The 22,741-nt window shown below is 40.5% G+C and overlaps 1 protein-coding gene and 1 pseudogene across 1 annotated transcript; both read left to right on the forward strand.

Annotated features, from left to right (window-relative positions):
- The first annotated feature begins 458 nt into the window (after positions 1-458).
- Positions 459-3,195, forward strand: LOC109976182 (alpha-N-acetylgalactosaminide alpha-2,6-sialyltransferase 1-like; annotated as a pseudogene).
- Positions 3,196-14,344: 11,149 nt separating this feature from the next.
- LOC109975920 (ankyrin repeat domain-containing protein 1) lies at positions 14,345-22,157 on the forward strand. The gene is made up of 9 exons (XM_020626154.3): positions 14,345-14,502; positions 15,548-15,730; positions 17,090-17,221; positions 18,208-18,315; positions 18,544-18,642; positions 18,785-18,883; positions 19,069-19,167; positions 19,501-19,599; positions 20,464-22,157. Exons 1-9 carry the CDS (start codon positions 14,476-14,478, stop codon positions 20,554-20,556), a joined length of 939 nt encoding a protein of 312 aa, XP_020481810.1. The 5' UTR covers positions 14,345-14,475; the 3' UTR covers positions 20,557-22,157.
- Positions 22,158-22,741: the final 584 nt, after the last annotated feature.

Consider the following 22,741-nt stretch of genomic DNA (forward strand, 5'->3'; position numbering starts at 1 on the left):
TGCATTACAAGTAGAAGACTAGAAGCTCTGTCCAGGGTGTTGAAGTAAACCAAACCATGAAGGGGATCAGAGGCTCAGGGGCGTTGACAGTTTGATCCCCATGCTCCTGTTCAAATGTCCAAGTGTCCTTTGGCATATCTGTAGGCCAGGCAAGACGGTATGGTAGCCTGCTACCCACACTTTGGAAAGTTAAATGGAAAGTTAAATGGAAAGTGTCTTCTCTAAGACATTTGTGGTTTTGCACTTGGTTTGTTAAATCATTTTAAATAATCTTGATCAATAACCCTCTCTGCTCAGCTAAAAGACGAGGACAGGCACTACTTTGAAAACATTAAAAACACTCAAACACCAAGTTCAGAAATGTGGCTGTTGTGACAATATTTGCAGGAGAGGTTTGCTCAAGAGGTCAAGTTCAGTGACCAAAAATAGTGAAGCAGACACTTAGCAGACATCTTGTCATGGCTCTCTCACTCTGTGGCTCCCTCCTGATTGAGGTTCATTCCTTTCACCTGCTCCAACCTGCACACCAGTTCTCCATCTCCTCACCAACTCAGCAGTATATATACCCCGGCTCTCCATCCACTCATCACCAGATCGTTGTTCCAACTACTGTGGTAGGCTACGGCTCAGGCTAATTAAGATTTTGAATGATTTTTGAAAATAATCTCTCGTGCTTGTTTTGTTTTTGAGTCTCATCCTGTTTTTCCTGTGCTTCAGGATCAACATTCACCCACCTGCCTTCCTGCTCAGCCATCTGCCTCAACCTGCTCTCTGGACTCAAACCCACTCAGCCACGCTCACACCGCTACTCTGCTCTGGTCAGCCATCATCCCCTTCACTCTGCCAACCTCCGGTATCTTCAACCCATCTTCATCTCCATTTGCTACAATAAACCTCATTACCAATCAACCCCTCTGTTTATGTGTCCTGCATCTGGGTCCTAAATTCACTGATCGTAACAGAACGATCTGGCCAACATGGACCCAGCAGACAAGGACAGCCTCCGCCATGCAATTGCCAATTAAAGTCTGGTCATGCTGACCCTCGTAGGTCAGCATGACCAGACTCTTGGCGACATTATGGAAACATTAAGGAACCTCTCAGTTGATGTAGCCCGAATTGGAGCTCATGTCTTCACATAACTCTCTCCTTCAACTCTGGCAGACCAGCCTAGCCCCGTTGCTCCTGTGCCTCCGGTAACTCAACTCACTCATCTTCCCAGAGAGCCACATGTCCCAGCACCAGAGCGCTATGCAGGAGACCTAAGTACGTGTGGTGCTTTCCTCATTTTGAAAACGGGTGCAAACAATTCGCCGGTCAATGGGTGAAAGTGTGCGTGTGTGTTTCTGCGTGTGCAGCTCCCGGTTCATTCAATCTCTCTGCATCAGTAGACTGAGCAGAAGCCCCTCCCAACAATCACTCTGGGCGACAGGTAGCTACTAGTGCACGTCAGGTGCGGCTTTGTCCCCATAACATCCGGGAGTCAAACAAAACTGTAAACTTCGCACCTAAGCTAATTCGACGTCTTTCCTTTGGCTGTCAGGGATGGCGCACCATACTCCCAGGATTTTTCCGTTAGTGTGTGTAACCGTACTTGTGCTTTTACTGTTTCTTTTGGATTTTTCTCAGAAAGCATCAACCCGTCTGCTTTGGTGATATACAGAAGCTTTGTTGTTGACAGTGACTTTGAGTTCTGGGATACAAAAGCAAACTCGACTTTACCACCTGATGTGGTTAAAACAACACGTGGGGCAACACTTGGTAGTTCTACAAAGGGTGAGACTCCCATGCCTCCCCTGAACATAAATTCCTACAAGAAGCTTCCATTATGGGGTTTTGAAGATGTTTATAACCAGGATGACCCACCCAGACCGCAAACTTGTGCCCAGTCTCTGCGAAACTCCGAGGCTGAAGGCTTCAAGGCGGCTTTCCTTCCTAACATACGTCTGTATATGCATAAGGACAATGTCAACATGAGCGAGTGGAACAGGCTGTCACATTTTAGCAACCCTTTCGGTTTCATGGGTTACAAGTACAAAGATGTAATGGAGGCAGTGAAGTTGATGCCAAAGCCAAATGAGCCACTATTACCTCCCAAGCCAGGGAGCAATGGGTGTGTGAGCTGTGCTGTGGTGGGCACAGCAGGGATCCTCAATGGCTCTAAGATTGGGAAAGAGATCAATGGTCACGATTATGTTATCCGGATGAATGGTGCGGCCATTAAAGGTCATGAGGAAGATGTAGGAAACAGAACTGATGTATATGTCCACACAGCCCACTGCATCAAAGTATCTGTTCAGGAAGTACGGCTACGCAGGTGCCCCTTCTGATGAGGGAATAAAATACGTGATGATTCCTGAGGGATTGAGGGACTATTATTGGCTCACAGGTCTTCTCAAAAGACAGAGGGTTGCATCCGGCTTATTTCGCAACCATCGGCCATGGACATTCTACAGCGATCCGTTTGAGGAGAGTCGCTTTTATGTTCTGCACCCGGATTTCCTCAGATACATACGAAACAGGTCCTTAAAGTCTAAAAAAGTGAACGCTAAATTCTGGCCAATTGTCAGACCGACCAACGGGGGAATTTACTCTCTTCTTGGCTCTGCACACGTGACTTTGTGAGCGCGTACGGATTCATTACGGAGGACTTCAAGAAATACAACAACTACTACTTTGAGAACAATGTTAAAACACATATCATTTTCTTCATCAACCGTGACTATATATTGGCGAAGAATGCATGGAAAAAACTTCATGACACCAAAATAATGAGGCATCCCCAGTGACATTGTCTCAGACAGGGGTCCACAGTTTATTTCCCAGGTTTGGAAAGCCTTTTGTCAGGCCCTAGGGGCCACTGTGAGTCTCTCCTCTAGTTTCCACCGTCAGACTAATGGGCAGAGTGAACGGGCTAACCAGGACCTTGAAGTGGCTCTCTGTTGGGTTGCCGCCAGAAACCCGTCCTCCTGGAGCACCCATTTGTGTGCTATGGGCTACCAGCTACCCCTGTTCCCTGCACAGGAGGATGAGGTCACGGTGCCGCCGGCCCAGGCCCACCTTCGCCATTGCCGTAAAGTTTGGAGAGATGCTCAGGCTGCCCTGCTTCGCTCAGCTGATCGCAACAGTCGAATTGCTGACCGTCACCGGACCCCAGCACCGAACTACCAACCAGGTCAGAAAGGTTGGCTCTGACTCGAGGAAACTCTCTCCTCGTTTTGTGGGACCTTATGAAATAGCCGCTGTCATCAATCCTACTGTTGTTAAACTCAGATTACCTCCACATATGAGGATTCACCCCACTTTCCATGAGTCGCAGCTAAAGCCTGTTTTCACAAGCTCACTCGCTCCCCGGATACCCCCCCCCCCCCCCACCTCAGCCCCGCATCATCGATGACCATCCTGCTTATACTGTCCGGCAGTTACTGGACATACGCCGCCGGGGTCGAGGCTACCAGTATCTAATCGACTGGGAGGGCTATGGCCCGGAGGAACGTTGCTGGATATCCCCAAAGTTGATTCTGGACCCCTCCCTTGTCCGTGATGTCGATCAAGATCATCCAGTCAAGCCTGGAGGATTGCCTGGAGGCTCTCGTTGAGGGGGGCGGGGGGTTACGGTCATGGCTCTCTCACTCTGTGGCTCCCTCCTGATTGAGGTTCATTCCTTTCACCTGCTCCAACCTGCACACCAGTTCTCCATCTCCTCACCAACTCAGCAGTATATATACCCCGGCTCTCCATCCACTCATCACCAGATCGTTGTTTCAACTACTGTGGTAGACTACGGCTCAGGCTAATTAAGATTTTGAACGATTTTTGAAAATAATCTCTTGTGCTTGTTTTGTTTTTGAGTCTCGTCCTGTTTTTCCTGTGCTTCAGGATCAACATTCACCCACCTGCCTTCCTGCTCAGCCATCTGTCTCAACCAAGGGGCAACCTCCGGTCTCGAAAAATGAAGCCTATGCGGAAGTACAAAAAACTGCAGTTCCTCGAGGTTCCGCTTGAGGCTGGCTGCAGAAGCGCCGGAAGTGCCATAAGCCCACAGCCAAAAAAGCCTGTTTTTACCACAGGAATCAACATGTTTACAGCCTGGTTCAAAAAACGAGATATATCTGAGAAGTTGACGGCCCCTTCTCCTCACACTGTGGGGGGGGGTGAATTTTTTTATAACTCATCGGATTTTATTCTATTAAGGAAAACGACTATGCCCATATTTGGTTGTGTCAGATTTGATTGACAGCTCTGCGCGCTGCATCTGTTTGTCAGGTCAGCAGGTCAGGAGGCTAACAGCTTGATCCGTCTGATTTCTCCTCTTTTTTACTTCGTTTGGAGAGTTTGTTTAACACATATCTGACAACATACATGGCTTGCTGTGCGGTTAACAGACCATACAACAAGTTGATGCTTCAGTTTTTTTCGGTAAGTGATACAGTAGTGTTATGTTTACTGTATACTTGTGTGTCGGTATTTATATTTACGGACCTTGCTTGTTCAGCGTTAGCTTGTAAACCAGTCGGCTAACAGTGTAGCTCATTATTTACGGTCAATGGTTTAGAAATGTTTGTTGTTAAGATGTTGTTGTTGAAAATAATGAGTTTGTGTGATGTTAGAAGCTAAAGGTTCACCTCGGTGGTTATCTGACGTTATGATGAATGTTTTACTCCACGTAAATGTGGACATTAAAAAACAAACTTTGTGTAGTAATTATCCGTCAGTAACATAAACTGAACTGAACCTAATCTGCTGTGTAGGTTATAGAGGATGACATTAATGTGACATGGTTGATGTAGTGTCTTTAGATTTGTACAAACTGTTAACAAATTTTAAAAAAATGCACTTTGTAAGAGCATCTGTAACCAGTAAGAACTATATTAATAACCATATTAATTTTCACTGAAATCATACACAGAATATAGCAGTAGAAATATAAAATATAAATAACATATGGAATGAAAATAAGATATAAAGCACACAGATATAAAGTATAAGAAATAGTTTGAAGAATACAGCCATGTACTGAGCTCATGTTAATAATAAATGAGTTACTGTATGTTCTGTACTAAAGCACAGAGTTGGGACCTGTTAATGATTTAAATAATTCAGGTTATATTTGTTTCATGTTAAGATGAAGTACTATCCACAATAAACTGCTTAATTTTTCCTCACACAGAATCTGAGACGATTTGATGTGGAATATCATTGTGCAAGTGAGAGAGAGAGCTGAAAATAGCATAATTACAATAATGTTTATCTTCTTAACTTTGAATAGATGTTGATTATCGGAATACTGTACCTTTGTTGTCTGGGTAGTACACTGTTGAATTTATAAATGTGCTCTTACACACAGATGAATACAGAAAAATAGATGAGAACAAAAAAACGATTTAATGAATAACTGATATTTTCTCTCTTTCTTTGCCATCCTGAAGACCCCTCACTAAAAGTCCATGTTCTCCTGGATCCATGTCACATGCTCGAGCTTCTTCTGAATGACATTTCAATAGTCGAAGTTTTGCTGAGAGAAGATGGCCAGCAGATAGGACAGCAGTACATCAAGGAGCTCCACAGGCTTCAGAAGAAGGAGGGTTTGCACCTTGGAAGACTGTATTCATGCTGTTCAAATAAAACTAGATTTCCTCCAAACAACTTGCAATCAAACTATTTTCTTTCCATTTTAAAACCCTTTGTCCAGTTTAGATGAGAGAAGTTGATATTATGTGATATTGATCTGGGAAGACTACATTTCTAAATCATTTTTAACTGTGTTTTTATTCACAAGTTATTGATCTTATTTACTCTCCATGTATCTTGATTTAAGAATGGGGCTGTGTTTAAGGGCATATTTTTGCAATGACTTTGTTCCATCCCATTTTCAGAAATGAACTACATTAGTATTTATCAAAAGAATAAAAAGTTGTGTAAAAGTAGACTTCCTTCCCTAAGCTATTGAGTTGAGCATTAATGCACATTTTAGTCTTGTCATTTCAAATCTGAAATGTATACTCGTAAGTAGACATAAAGGAGTGCATTTATATAGAAATATTTATTTAATCTGAAAAACAACAGTAAAAAAAGCCTGTTTTTACAGCAGAGATGAACATGTTTACAGCTTGGTACAAAACAAACAAATAGGTGTGATTAGCTCATGTCTCGATGGACACACACTGTACGGGGGGTGAATGTTTTGATGACTCATCAGTTTTGATTTGATGAAGGATAAGAGTTATTCACAATAAGGCGTGTAGCTGACCAGCTTGACAGGTGGGCACGGTGTAACGGTTTGTCAAGAGGTTTAAAACCTGTCTCAGCTCTCAGCCTGTGGGTGACATCACTCAGGCCATCCGGGAGAGACCTCCCACACAGTGAGCTGTTGAAGAGAAGCAACTGAAGTCCACCCCAGAAGAACCAACAAATGCAGATGTTGTTGAGGCTCAGGTTTCTTCCTCTGTCTCTGCAGCTCTCTGGGCACCTCGATGGACCAGTCACCAATAATCCACACTGTGTCTACAGGAGAAATACAAAGGTGTTCAATTAATGCCTCAGACAAAATGTACAGTTAACTACATGTGACAGCTCAGGCTGTTTTTTTGTTATGAGCCACATCTGCAGGAATAATATTGAACAAGGTAGCTGCAACTCATCATAATAGATGCCAGTCTTAAACACTATTTTTTCTAATACTTAAAGTTTTTGGTGTGAAGCTGACACTGTCCACAGACTCCATGACTTCACGGGGTTCAATAGAAAACAAATGTCTTATAATAAATACTAAATAATTATTTTTCAATTGTCATGTTCACCAATATAAAACACAGACATTCCTCTTTTTGTCAGAACAGTAACATGAACTGTATGCTTTGTAATATTGATTTCTTCTGGATGTCTCATTTATTTACAGTCTATGGATAAAACTTTGTTAATGTATTTCTCTGCTAACACTGACAAAGTCTAACTGCTCTGACAAATAACTAATAAACATAGTTGTATATTTAAAAAAAGTGTAGTTTTAAGACTTTAATTAAATATTTGGGTTGAATATAATTAGTTTTAACTGTGTTGTAGAAAAGTTAAATGTTAACTTACTGTTTATAGAGTTTTCTCAGGACGAGCAGGAATAGGGGATGATAGCAGCCTAGCTGTTAGCTATGCTGTCAAGTGGACTGCTAACGTCGAGCTGAATGGGCGGAGTTAAGTCCCGCCGGTCCCGCCTTACTGCTGTTGCTAGGTTGATCCAAAGTTAGGTTGAGACTGCAAATCCAATATGGATGCGGCCGTCGATTGGACTCATTTTCTGCCCATGTCACAGACGGGTCAGGGTTCGTCCAGTAATATTTACAGTCTATGGTCTCAACCTGCTCTCTGGACTCAAAACCACTCAGCCACGCTCACACCGCTACTCTGCTCTGGTCAGCCATCATCCCCTTCACTCTGCCAACCTCCGGTATCTTCAACCCATCTTCATCTTCATTTGCTACAATAAACCTCATTACCAATCAACCCCTCTGTTTGTGTCCTGCATCTGGGTCCTAAATTCACTGGTCGTAACACATCTAGCGGGACCCCAGTGTCGGTCAATGAAAAAAATTCCCTTTACTAGGCATAACTGTACGGTTTGTTACAATAAAAGGGGAGAAAATGAAAACTTCCTTCCCTTACACTTGGCATTAGAAATGAATAACGGGGCTGGTGGTGCAGTTTTTAGTGGAGATAGGGTTGAAATCAATATTCATAATGAATCTATTTCCTTTGTCTTTTTTCATTCTGCTCCTTCTACCTCTGCTTGGTAAAATGTGTAATTTTTACTTTGACACTCAGGACCTTCTGTGTCACAATCAACCCACTGATGAACATGTAAATAAGCCAGTGCAATGAGTCAGTGTTAGAGACTGAAGACCTCAGTATTTCCCATGTGATCCTTACACAGCCAATAAGATAATGTTGCTTGGCAACAAATAAGTTATTTCCCAGTAAATCGTATTTTTGGCCAGCGCTGCTAAGCAACAAACTTTAAGATATTTTCCAGAGGGATCACCTGAACCCACCAGGTCCTAAAGCATCTTTGTACATCAGTGTTGCAGTGGAAAGACAAATGCTGAGTCCTGCTCTTGTAGGAGAACGCTGAGGTTGTATTGACCAAGAGTTATTGAGCACTGTTGAATTTTAAACTAACCAGCTTCATTACTTCCTCCGTTCTTTTGTCCTCTCCAGACTTATATATGTCAGACAGAATATAACTCTAACATAAATTATGCTGGAGCAGGTGGTGTAAGCATTTTGATTGTGTCAGTTTAGGTCTCAAAGGCAATCAAACAGACTTATAGAGGGTAATAAGACAAGAGAAAGAAATGGAAACACTGAACAAGCATTGATATTTAGTCCATGTTCACACATCAGGAGTAGTTTATGTTCAAACGCTAGCTGTGGAATTACAGTATCTGCACTATTCCAAATATCAAGGATACCTTTTAATTCTAACTGTACTTTCTATCCCCAGTTTGTCTTAAGGGATTGATCCAGCATCACAATGTCTCAATTAGAATTAATTAAAACAATGGAGCAGCTAAAGAAATCATGCAATGCTTTCACACTCACACCTAATAAAGATAATCACTTTTTTTTTTACTAAACATTAATCAATCAATCATTATTTGTATAGAGCCAATTCATAACAAGCGTTATCTCGAGAAGAGCATATGGGATAATATGCAGGAAGGATTTCTCCTTTGTATTCCTCGCATTCCTGTTGTCCACACTTCCTTGCTGCTGAGTTGGAGGTTGCAGCACGCTGTGCATGAATGAGGACGGTGGTGGTTGTGGGGACGACACAGTCCGGTGGGGTGGCTGGGCGTCAGGTGGGTGATATGAGACAGTGGTTAATACCTTACTTTATGCCAAAATCCAAAAATCACTGCCTCTAACTTCTTCAAAAAAAGAGTTGGTCATCCTTTAACAAAAGTTTTAAATTACATTACATGGTTTCTCGTCTTTGGCTCCCTGTCCATTGTCAGAGTTTTTATTAATTTAAATATTTAACAAATTACTTTTTAAGTGATTCTTGTTAATTCAACTTTATCTCTGTACCATAATTCTACTCTGCTGTATATAAATTAATATCATCCTTTTCTATTTGACTGACAGTGTTCTTTATAAAAGCTGTTTTGATAGTTCTTTATAATGACTTTACTGAAACCGGAAGTTCCAGTTTTATTTTGGTTCTCTTTAGTCAGGTCCGTACCTGAGAAAAAAGACACATTGCTCCCGGCTTTGGAACTGAAGGGTGGCAGGAAATAATAAATCATGGAATCAAATCACCCTATAAAAAAACACACTCCTTGGGATACTGGTCCATTTAATTTCACATTTGGTTGCACTGTGTGTCCAAAAGCCCTTATACAAATATGACTGAGCGCTACTTTTCTACCAACATGTTTCATGTCACTTTTCATATCATCCCATCTCTGTGGTCATTCCCCTTCCTGTCTAATCTGACAAACGGGGCAGCAGTGTGACAAATTAGCTTTAAATTTCATCGCTGTCACAGTTACAGCTCTCTCAGACGGATGACTAGAGGACGGTCAGGGGGCTGCGGAGCCCGCAGGCTCTTGTCAGAAAGCAAACAGTGTTTTGAATTACGGCCGGACGTTTTGTCTCTGTGAGTGAAGGATTGTCTTCATATGATGACACACTCGTAAACAGCGCTGAGGTGCTGCAATCGATCTCTTGAATACAGTGCCCCCTCCAACCCCCGAATGAGGATACTGGGTGAGGGGAGAATTTACACGCCTAATAATAGAATAAACTAGATATATTTCCAGAGAAGGAATTCGGCACGCGTCCTATTTATAATTACAGAATCCCATGATGTATCCCTCAGGGTTTAACGCTAAACCAGTCTAAGACTAACACCATGCTGCTGACCAGGCTGCGCAGACACTCAACACACACACACACACACACACACACACACACACACACACACACACACACACACCGTATAAAGATAGTGTCATCTTCACACTCCCCTTTAGGTTGCTGACAAATATGAGAGAAGAATATAAGGCGTGTGTTTGAGAGGAGGGAGCGGCCACTTAAATAGGCACAAGGGACAGTATTTTAGTGACCTGCACTATTTTTATTTCGTTTCACTCTATGAGCCAAGTGAATATGCATGCAAAAAGCCAAAAACATGATATTGCTGCACCTGATGGAGCCGTGTAGGGGAGGGCGGGTCGAGGGATTTCCTGAGGTAAGACGTAACGTAAAAGAACAACGCAGAAGTAGCGGCCGAAGCAACAGTCCGCTACACGACGATGAGAATATTTGCCTTTATATCAATGCTATGTGTAATCCAATGGAATGACAACATCCACAGAAGAGTGGAGAACAACATACTGAGGAACAGAAAACATAATGCAACCGTGTAATTACGTGCACGGAGGTCGTAGTGGTCGTGTGCAGACACTTTAGGTGGTCACTGTATATAAACTCTTTCTATTGGCTCGAGGTGAATTCTCCGGAGAATATGCTGCGGTGTTCACATATCAGCTCACTCTGACTTTCTGGGGAAAAAAATACTAGTGGTCTGGCCAAAGAAATTCCGGGTAAAGTCTGCGTGAAAAATTCGGATGTTTGCGTTCACATATAGCCTAAAGCCCCTCCGGGTAGCCTAATCTCCGGAGTTTTTCAGGAGATTTCCGTATGTGTGAAAGGGGTTTATGGGTATTTTTAAGCTTCCTGTTTTAGGAATATTTGAGAAAAAAAAAAAAAAAATATTCATGGAATACAGGTCATGGAAAATAAGCGTGCATACCTTGTTGATTTATGGATTAATGTCAATAAACACAGCAGCAAATGTTGTAGGCCTGTAACCCCAGCGGCGGCTGACTCATGTGACATCACTAGGAGATGTGTTGGTTCTCACCAAGTGGCAAACTCTGGTGTTGAAAAATGAAGCCAATGTGGAATTGCAAAAATCTAAAATTCCTCGAGCAATAACTTGAGGTTGGCTGCAAAAGCAAAGCCATCACCCTTTAGTCCCATATGAAGCTGCTCAATATAACAACAGAAAAAAACATTTATTTATTGGTAAGACCTGTGCGACAGCTGTCTGTCTGTTTTTATTTTATAATTTGGCCGAGCCGTATTCATTTATTTGTATAATAATTGGCATGGCTGATATGAGTGACAGGTGGAGGAGCAGAAACCAATGAGTGATGTCACAGAGACTGTGTCCATACAGTCAATGATTCTCACCTAGCATCCTGGAGTCAACAGCTTTAATTAAACTTTTTTTTTTATGTTCATTAGAACTCCCCAACACCTACAGAATTTGATTCGTAATGATACAATCATGATAATAGTTTGTGTTTTTTTGTTTTTTTGTTTTTTTTAACGTTTTTTTGTTTTTACTGTCATTGTCTCTCAAAACATGGAAAAGTGGTACTAAAAATAATCTCTCAGGGTACAGAAGGTTTAAACTGTTTGGCTAAATTTGTGTGAAAATAATTCTCATTAACCAGCGTTATTGAACATGATTATAGGGTAAATTAAATTAAATTAAATTAACTTCAATCAGGAGAGACAATTGAATAAAGACAATTATTTATTACAATGAAATATGGAAATGTTTCTTAATATTTTGGCGCTTGGACTCTATGGGGTGGGCGATGTGTAGAATGACAATTCTTAGCAACGGCAGAATAAATCCCCCCCATGGAGTCCAGACACTGGTGGTGGTGAAGCTGATGACTTGATGAGACCGGATGGGATGAGAAATGATGGAAGATGATTCTGCGAGATGGCGGTGTTGGGGAGGTGGAGGGGCTCACGAAACATCAGCATGAAGGGACTAAGGGAGAGAAAGAATCATATTTAAAAGGGGAGCAGAACGATGATGCGTTTACACCATGCCATTGGTTAGGTGAGTACCGCTGACGAGACAGCTGATTAACCAATGACAGCCCCAGAAAATGACAGCGGAAATGAGAGTAAGAGTGCAAAAAAAATGAATGAGAAGACCCGATCGCGGAAGACAGTTATATAGTCTTCCTAACAGAACTTACGCGAGAGCTTCATTATGTCTCTCACTGTCAACATTTTTAAACTGTTACACACATGCTATTTCATAAGGGCACCACAATGTCGCTGCTCGTTATCTTTTTGGATTGTGTCAGAACAGCAGGTTCAGCTAAACACACACTGCCCTTGCAGTTGTGCACTTGAGCAAGACACTTAACGACGTTATTCTTGCACAGCAAAGTCTTCTTCAGCTGATGTTAAAAATGGTGTGCAGTAACTTTGAAGGTCTCCATCTCAAACAGTTTCTCCTTTTTACCTTCTATTTCAGTCACAAGGTCAGCCTTAAAAATAGCTCACTATAAATTCACTTTGAGAGGAAGGAAAGGGTCGGACTTGTACAACAAGGCTGCTGTTGGAGACTGCTCAGTTTTAATGTGAAAGGACCAAGGAAGAGTCAATAAAGTAGACCAATGTTACTTTTCAGATTTCAATTTGACTCTTTGATCATATTGATGAGCAATTGGGTTTTGTCTTACTATCCTGATAGATATTCATTCTGTGATTTGGATAGTTGTTGTACCCAAAGGGAGTTTCAGAACTATTTTCAATAAAAATGCATACAAATGCATTAACAAATGTTATGTTGTTAACAATATCTTCATCTAGACTAGAATTAGTTTATTAAAAAAAAATCTAAAAAGTTGAAAACACATTTTGTTGTACCAGATAATGATTTCACAGACAGCCTGAACTTTATCGACTGTATCCGAAGAAAAGGATTAGATCAACTTCAATTTATGCACTGTTTTCAGTAAATTTCTTGATGACTGTTGGGGAATTACAATGGAATTATTTACAGCAGAATGATTATTTTTTTAGCTGTACAAGTAAAGAAGTGGTGTTGTCAGGTAAGAAACAAAAATGTAATCTAACTTTAGACTATCATGACACAGCATCTCTACATACACATTTGTAAATTAAGCTATTTTTGTGCATTACACCTTATGCTGTTACTCTATGGCCTCTGATTGGTCAGCACAGGCAGCGTGTGAACGTCTGATCCATATAAGTGATTGTCAGAGCATGAACTTTACATCATTCTGGGATGTGTAATATGCTGTTTGACAATGTTTACCAGCATGAAAAGAAGCACCTGATATGACGTCACAGACGGCTCGCTGTCAGACCGTGTCAGACAGTGCGGAACCATGCTGACCTTTGACCTCGATCCGTGATTGGCTGCAGTGCAGCAAAAGGTGCGGTCAGTGGTTGGAATTTTGACTATTTATTTCTTTACCACCATGAACTTGTCTCCTAACAGTGATATCACTGCCTATCTGTGGCCACATGCCCAGTGTGACAGGACACTACCGACGATGGTCTATTTTTAAGAAGATGACTCACTCTGTAGTTGACAGTAAATGAAAAGTTGGTTACTGAAAAGGCATTGCATTATTTAACATACTATTCTTCTGAAACTGATTAAGCATGTTTCAAAAGTTTTGATTAAAAATAACAAATTATTCTGTTGTTTATGTCAGAATTTATGCTGCTCTGCACTTTTCTGGTGGAAATAAATCAATATTTACATTTTAACTATAACTGTTGGAGAAACTCCTTGGAGTTGGAAACTGTCTACCCACAGATTATTTAATTGTTAAATTAGAGATGGCATCATAAAAGTAAATTAATCTTCTACTAAAAATTCTACATGTTAATTTGTGTTGAGCAGTACAACATTCATAGAGCAGATTTAGCAATCTTAAGAAATGTCAAATATTTTGTAACATTGGATGGATGAATGTATAGGCTATACTTTATTGATCCTTTGTGGAAAATTACACTGTTGCAGAAGCTACAACATAAAACATTATGGGTAACTTGACGGTTGACCTAATTTTGAGTTTCTGAACTTTGTGTGAGAGATATGTTTGATTGCTCATGATATCCATCGGAACTTTGTATCAGAATATTTAAATGATTAAGTTCTTGTGTTCTTGTGTAAAAAGTCCATAACAGTAATGACGGTCCAGACTTTAAAACTATCAGGTATCCTCTAGTTCCTGTCTGTCCTTGATATTTAATCCCATGATGACTGAATGTTAACCATCTGTTTGTTAGTCAGGGTGACACCTCTTACTTTTAATCCATCTTTGCACGATGACATAGTGAAGCCTACAGCAGCCCAAACTGGGCAGTGATGATAGTGGGGGGGGCTGGGTGTGAAGGTGAAGGGGGGGTGATGTTGCTAGCAGAGAGCGTGCCAAATGAGCACATGAGGGCAGTAATGTGATCTGACTTGAGTGACAGGCCCCCTATTTTTTCTGCAGAGGTTTGACATGAGTATAAGAGGCCGAATTTCCGACTGCAGACAGAAGAGACAGACAGAGAGACGCTGAACATCACAGCAGAGGACCAGTGGACTTTACTCTACCTCCAGATACTTACAGAAGAAGAATGGGACTGCACAGTGTTGAGGAACTGGTAAGATCTGCTTACATGAGCTAATATGGCACAGTGGGGAGCAATCTTTTTGGAGCTAAAGAAATACTTTAAATGGAACTAATTAAAGAGCTAAACAAAACAATAAAGGAACAATAGTTTTTTTTTTTTTTTTAAGTTCTCAAAATTTGATGAACCAAGAAGTCTTTGTTCAGTACTTCTATTCTTTACATACATACAAAAGAAAGAGGAAATGATGTGTGGTGGTGACTGTCTGCTGGGGACTGATGATGCTAGTATATCCTTTTCCAGCATACATTCTGGATTTGCCATGCTCGCTATCATTCACAACAAATGTAAATATACCCTCAAAGGGAGGTTAATTCAAGATGAGGACGACCTCACGCTTCTTACCTACAAATAGGAAACTTCACAACTGATAGAGAATTAGATAATTGCGAACAAAATACAGACAATCATTCAAATCATTTACAACCTCTACAACTAACTTTAAGCTTCCTTTGGTTTCTTTCACTTCAATGCTTCATTATCCTTTAAGCCCTAAGTGCTTTGAAGGCAGAAAGCTCAATTACAACTTAGTTGACGTAAATGTAAGTATGTAATCACAGCCATTTCTCTATTAATACTCATTGTTACTTTTTGAACATGTATTATATTTATGGTTTCTATTCCACAGTGATACGTTTAATAAAATTAATCAGTTGGATGTCAAAATGAGTCGCTCAATAAAATGCAAACAGTCAGTAAGGAGTTTAGCTGTGTGTTAATACAGTGTGTTGGATACTTTGCTCTGTTAGTTACAGCGGCTGCTCATAACCTGCACCAACTAAAACAACGAGAAATCAAAATGTGTGGATCTCTGACCAGTTTAGACCCCTTTTTTTTGGCTCTCACGTAAGCTAAACTTAAAGTTCGATCTTTCCGTTACTATACGATCTACGCAACTTATCTACCAAGAAGCTGCCTTACATACCAAAAATAAAGATATATTATTGACTATGAATTAAGTACAGGGAGGGAGCTTTTGCGTTTTTATTAAGTTTAATTGTATTAACATTTCCTTCAGGTGTCCAGCAAGAGGTCAGAGGGCAAAGAGGCGGTCGACTTCCAAGGGGGCGTGTATGAGGCAGCTGTCAATCAAGAGAAGCAGGATGACCGCAAGTCCCATAGAGAGCTGGTGGACGGGGGTCTGTCCGAGGAGAGCGACAGTGGCAGCGAGCATGAGGAAGTCAGCGTGGCAGCGCTCAATGTGAGAACAACACCAACAACAAATAAACAACAGTGCAGTGATAGTTGTTATCAGTGTACATAGAGAAGTCACTGAACTACCGCTTATTCAAATTTAAAACAAAGTCAAACTCAAGCTATACAGTTAAAAGCTTTGAATTGATAAGAGAAGTGTCAGCTGGTATAGTAGACCATGACAGGGCTCTTTGGACATATCATTTGTGTTGATGCAAGAGCATTCAAGTGGTGCTTTGAGGTCATTAGTCTCTGATTCAGGTGAAGATTTTATTCACTTTTATTTCATTTTTATTTTCAAAAATGATTTGTCATCATTAGTCTCAATAAATCACGAACAAAGGCTAAGTGATCTTTCAGCCTATGGATACAATCTGCCTCACATAAGGCTGCATGCTGTCGTGGTTTCAGTAGTCAAAGTATAAGTAATGATAACCAACACTTAGTCCTGAGAAATAAAGACATAGAAGCTTAAACTCTCTTCTAGGTAAGGTAATTTAAAATAGGTAATAGTGTAGGTGTTAGTCCTATATTAATGCAAGTAAAATAAAGAACTGTAGAAGTATCAGAAGAAGAATACCTTCAGGAAGGTATAATAACTCAGCATTCATTCCCCACCTTTCACAGTTGTAACTTATAGAGCTCCGGCTGTAGTTCAATGTCAATAAGAGCCTTTGCCTTAACATCTGGTTACATCAGAGGTCATTTAATCAAATCAATTAATTCTACCTCTAAAATCAGTCAAACATGGTACTCACATCTCACACCAGGACAGGCCTGACGTTGGTGAGCGTATTCAGCTGCCTCTTATGAACGTGTTTTTAGTTCAATGCTACCACTTGGTGGCCTTTGTGAGAATCTCAGATTACTCTATTCAGGGTTTAACTGGACTCCAATGTGACAAATGACTTATAATTCATTTGTCATAAAACAATACTCATGTGTAGATGACGCTAACCACATTTGACTGATTTTTAGTCTTTACAGGTCAAGCCAAATAAGTTTGAGAATTTATGAATGAATGGATCATAATGGAATTATAGAGAAGAAAAGATTAAATGTTATTAATTTACATTAAGGGAACTGACTTTGTACCATCATTTTTTAATTATCATATTTATGGTACATGTTAACTGAAATCTTGGCATTTATTGTGATGTCTACAGTATGTTACACTAAAAATGGTTTGCAAGCACATTTCATTGCCATCTTTTTTTGCACTTAAGGACAGGACACACAGAGTGACGACACTTTAGGTCTTTTTTTTAATAAACTTAAAAAATAGAAGTTGCTCATCACATCAGGTTTCTTCATTAACTGTTGCTGCTTTGTGCTGAATCCTTCTTGTTTGTCACTGTCCTGTCAGACGGATAAAAGCGGCAGGCTGAAGTTGGAGACGGTGGACGACCTGTTCAACATCCTGCAGCTGAAGAAGAGGAGGAGAGAGAGGAAGGTCCCTGTGCACAAGAAGATACAACAGCCAGAGCCTGAGACTGTGGTGAGCTTTTATTCTTTCATCTTTTTGATGTCATGTCTTATTCACAAACTCTGGCCTTGTTTTTTTAATATAGAAAAAAAATATTTTCTAAACTTTTTGAAAAACAAATGCTACAGTTTTTTTTTATTTTAATTCTGCCAGAGGAATGACTTTTGAAAGCTAGGCTAAGCCCTCATGTGGCCACCTCTATTAGAGGTTGAAGAGAGTTGAGAAGAGTGATACTGGCCGTACCAGATTTAAGAGCATAGTTGTGGAATGTATATTATATTCCTTTTGGCTTTGTAGTGCATTTGATAAATTGATTTGCTAAAGTAAATACAACATTCTAAACAAAGAAAACCGAAACCCCGTTTGAACGAAATTCCTTCGTTTTTCCCACCCACAAAAACTGATGAAGATAAATAAATGACACAGATATCTGTTTCTGCAAATTAACTGCACACATTTGTTTTTATTTAAAGAGTTGTACATGTTGATCAATGATTATCAGGCCTGCCCACAGAAATGGCTGGGCTCCTAAAAGCCCCAGTGAAAGGGCCCTACCAGGATATGATGTCATTATATCAACTTATGCACATTCCATCAGTAGTGTTAATGCTAGCCTCCTAGCTGACATTAGCTCCCTCTGCCTGGCTCCCAACAGCCTTTGGAGCCTGCTAAAATAAGTTTAACAATTTCTTGTTGGGGTCAAATGCTCTAGCCAGCTCTTTCCTTTTCTTCTTTTTTTTCTAGCATCCTCACTCTGTGCAGGTGCTTGAGTCACTACTGATTGCAACATAACTGGCACAACAGGATTGACCATGTTTTCTTACCTCCTCGGGCCCTCCGCATGCGACTGGGCCCCAGGCAGCATTCCCCTTTATCCCCCCCTTGTGGGCTGCCTTGTTGATTATCAAACAGGACCAACACCTCGGCTTTTAACCTGTAGGCCTAGCTCACGAATGTACTTTGTATCTTATCTTTTTTGTTTTGCATATACTTTCCAGCCAGAGTATGTGGATGAGCAGCTTTTTCTGACCGCAGCCATGGAGAACAAAGTGCCTGTGGTGGAAAAGTACCTGACTGATGGAGGAAACCCAAACGCAGCAGACCACGTAAGTTTGACACTGAAACATCTGCGTCTGGAAACTTTTCAAAGTCGCAAGGGACATGTTAAACAAATGTGCACAACAAAGTATATGTTCATGGAAAATCCATGAAAATAAGAGCAGAGGCTTTGATATTGATTTAATGTTATACTGAGAATTGTTCAAGTAGAGTAATTGATGGATAAAGCAAAATTTATAAAGCAGCTGTTTGTCTCATAATACTTTCTCTTGTAGTTTCAGAGAACAGCTCTGCACAAAGCCTCGTTTAAAGGACACGTGGACGTCATGAAAAGACTTCTGGAGGCTGGAGCTGCCATCGATAAAAAAGACAAGGTGACTGATGATTGTTCTGTTTTTTTAACGTATATTTATAATACACCATAATAAAGTTATAGTGACACACCCAGCACAGAGACAACATCTGTCTAACAGGTGTGTGTGTGTGTGTGTGTGTGTGTGTGTGTGTGTGTTTCAGCTGGAGGCCACAGCGGTGCACTGGGCCTGCAGAGGAGGCAGCCTGCCTGCCCTGCAGCTCCTCCTCGACCAGGGAGCCAAGTTTACCTACAGAGACAAGGTGAGCTCGCACACTGAGTGAGGGAGAGGGGTTACTATAGGTCATCTATGATGTCATCTATAGCATGGAACACAGCTCCCTCAGTCTATGATGATTAATGTTCAATGAATAAAGATGAGGCCTTTTGCTGTTTTCTTTACTTTTTTTGCATTAATCATCAATCTGAACTGCTCTCCTCTCCTCAGCTGCACAGCACTCCTCTCCACGTCGCTGTGAGGACGGGACACTGCGAGTGTGCCGAACATCTCATTCACTGTGGAGCAGATGTCAACGCCAAAGACAGAGTAAGACATGAAACAGAAATTCACTCACTCATAAAGTTGTGCAATATCTGCAAATATAATTTTAAAATAAAAACACTATAATTAAGCTCTCTAGTGCCAAGTTACTGTAGCAGAGCTGTGTTGAGGAGCTGCCAGTGTCAGCTGCAGCCTTCCAGCATTTCTTTTTTTTGTTTGTCTGGTTCTTGTCATCATGAATTACAAGCATCATAAAAACATTTTCTCTGGTTAATTTCACACTCTGGGGGATGCCTTTGATTATGCCAGTTGATCTCTACAGCCAAGAAAACAATAACCTAATTACTGTGAATCTGTTTTTTTGTTTCTGTGCTGAAGGACGGAGACACGCCCATGCACGATGCTGTGAGAATAAACAGGTTCAAGATGATTAGGCTGTTGATGATGTACGGAGCCAGCCTCAACACCAAGAACTGTGTAAGTACACAGAAAACACCTGAAAGATGCTCTGTAAATATATGTTGTTTCCATTTTTTTCTTTTAATTTCCTTTAAACAAACACATTTTCTGTAACACATAGGTAGCATTTCAAAAGACTTAGGCTATTACACGTGATTAAATCTCACACCTGTTTATGATACAGCTTAGAATCCAATCTGCACGATACCCAAAGTTATTTTATCAATCACTGGATGCGAAAGAAAAGCAAAAACAATATAGTGTGCTGGTGTTTTTCCAAGCATGGCGCTACACCGGGGCTATGGGTAGCTAAAGCCCACTCACAAAACTACAGCGCTTCCATTAAGCTCCTCTGCATCACAGGAGTGTAGTTTTGATTATTGATTGGAAATAAACTGAAGAAAGAGCAGGGCTTTAAGTGCTCATTTAGTGCATATGCAGAAAATCAGGGGTCTTCCGTGCCTCTCTGTGTAAACATAATTTGACAGCGTTAGCTTGAAGTTGTGTTTTTGCACAGTTGGATTTGAAAGGCACGACATAGAGCCCATCTTCTTGCAGCTTACATAAATCCAGCCAACATCATTGTCAAGGCGACGGCTAGGGACCAAACTAGTTATTTTGCAGAATTTAAATCTTAGAAAGTTGCTCTGATGTCAAGACAAACAAGTGTTTTCTCAGCACCTCCACGTATTGGTCAAGCCCCACTTTAGCACCGGTAGAGAAAAAATCCTGGAGCCGAGCCTGTGTTTTCAAAAAGCCTGCACACCTGACGTGCAGTGACACGAGTAGTTGCAATAATGATTCAAATCTTCTTCTGTAGTAAAAGTATCAATGGCACATTGTTTAAAGGCTGCATGCTTGTGTATTTTGTCTCCTGTGCAGGATGGAAAAACTCCAATGGAGACGCTGTATTCATGGCAGAACGGAGCCAAGAGCCTCATGTGCAACTTCAGCCAGGAGAAACCCAACCAGTAAAACCAACACATTCCAGTAAAAATCAGGAATACAACATGAGATTCAACCACATATGACAAAAACATATATTTTTCCACTTCCTTTGAGTAATTTGCATTTAGTTCAGATTATGAACTGCTGGCTCACATGTTGACTGACAGCACTCGATGCTCTCAAGAAGTAACTGCTAATAAATCTAAGCTTGGCCCAGATGGAATCATTTGAGAGCTGAGATGTGTCATGACTAGATGGCATCAGTGATTAACTCACCTTCTTCTTGTTCAGGGATTTGAGCTTCTTACCTTTCACACTTTCACCTGGAGCCATTTGGCAGGGTGTTGTTTTCTCATCTGCAATGATAATTAAATGCAGGTAAGCTCTTGTTGAGAGTGAAATGGGAGGATCAACAATGTTGTTGTCCTTGATAAACACAATGAATACTCAAGGATGTTTCTAGTAATGTGATGATTAGCACTGATAGATTGATGGAGCGCAAAATATTGCTGGACAATGTCTCCGCTGACGGCATGAAGATTGTTTTGTTCTTTTTCTTAACTTTTTTATTGAAGCTGAGTTGAAGTCAGCTGTGCTCCATCTAGAAGATGACATATTTATTGATTCATGAGAAATGTTCGCTTTCAGTTTCTTGGTTTTGATTGATTTCACTTGACACCGTATACTTAATATTTGAGTGACAGTGTAGTGTTAACCGTTAGTTGGTTTAAGAATGTGTTTTTTATATTTCAAGCAATAACTTAGACTTATTAGTAACTGATGGATGATGACTGGGGCTGTATTGTTTTAGGTTTTCCAGATATACATCTTCAGGATCAACTTTTTTTCACAGTTGCATTGGATCAACAGCATGTCAACCAATTTCACTGTGAAACTGTCATTTTATTATTGTTTATATTCATTCTTACTTTATATTTTTCTTCAGCTGAAAAGTAAGGAAGGAGGGACTAATCCTCCCGTTACTGGGAGATGAAGTGTGCATTTCAAGGGGCAGGATGTAGTAAGTCTTTGGATCAGGTTGAGAAAGATCTCTCCACTTGTTGGTTTGTTGATTATCTGCAGATTTGTACTCATTAAACCATTCTATTTATTCTCTAAAGTGCAAACTCAAAAATGTCCACAACCCTATAAACCATAATTTTTTATTTGTTTATAAGGCATCAATTTCCATTTTTTATAAACTGGAGCTCAATTTGAACTTCCCAAGTCATAGATATGAATCAAAGGTTCCACTAAGAAAACAAAGAGCTTCAGTTGGCCCCTGCAGTACCACACCACTATCATGACATCTGATTATGTACCAGTGAGGATATCGTGGGGATATAATCTCTCCAGACTTCATTTTAAACACATGTCCTTATCTTCACTTTGGACAAAAGCGTCTGCTAAATGAAAACATCAAACCTTGTGTTTGAAATCATAAAAGTGTAAGAGAGAGAGAGAAGAAGCTGAAAAGTCACAGTTGGTTCAGAGGATGTTTGATAAGTGTTCATTAAAAAGGTTGTGAAGTATTGATTGTGATAAAGGATATTTCTTAATGTTTAAGATGATTGTACATTTTGCTTTGTATTTATGGATTGGCTCAATAAAACTGAATTTGAATTTGAGTTTTCTTGTGTTGAGAGTTAAACGTAGACACATTGTTACGTTTGAGTTTTAGGGTTTGGACCCCAGAATGCAGAACACGGAAACAAAAGTCAGTCTTAAGATGTTTTAATGTAGCAAAATAAAAGGCTTAAGGCAGTTGGTGGCAATAGAGGACGGGCTGGCGCAGGAGAACTCAAAAACAGCAAGGCCAAACAGAAATCCACACAAAAAGAGAAAACAGGTCAGTCCATGACACAAGAACAAAAAATCACATTCAATGTTCTTCCAGGTAAGGCTAGTAGTGTAACACAGTTACTGACTGCAAAAGGAATAATCTGGCACAGGCATTGAGTCTCGATCTGTCTTTAAGGCCTGAGTGATGACCTGATGAGATTCAGGTGCTCCTCGTTCCAGCTCAGCCAGCCACACCCTCCACTGCACACACACTGCAAAACAGAAAACAGTGACAAGTGACACCAAATGTATCAAAAGCTAACACCATGACACACATATGGGTAACAACAGAATGAAACTGTACTTAGTGCAATAAATATTTAAAGTATAATGAAGCTATAGTCTGTGAGATGTCAAAGAGAAAGAAAAT

This window comes from Labrus bergylta, chromosome 10, assembly GCF_963930695.1.
Source record: "Labrus bergylta chromosome 10, fLabBer1.1, whole genome shotgun sequence".
Lineage (NCBI taxonomy): Eukaryota > Metazoa > Chordata > Actinopteri > Labriformes > Labridae > Labrus > Labrus bergylta.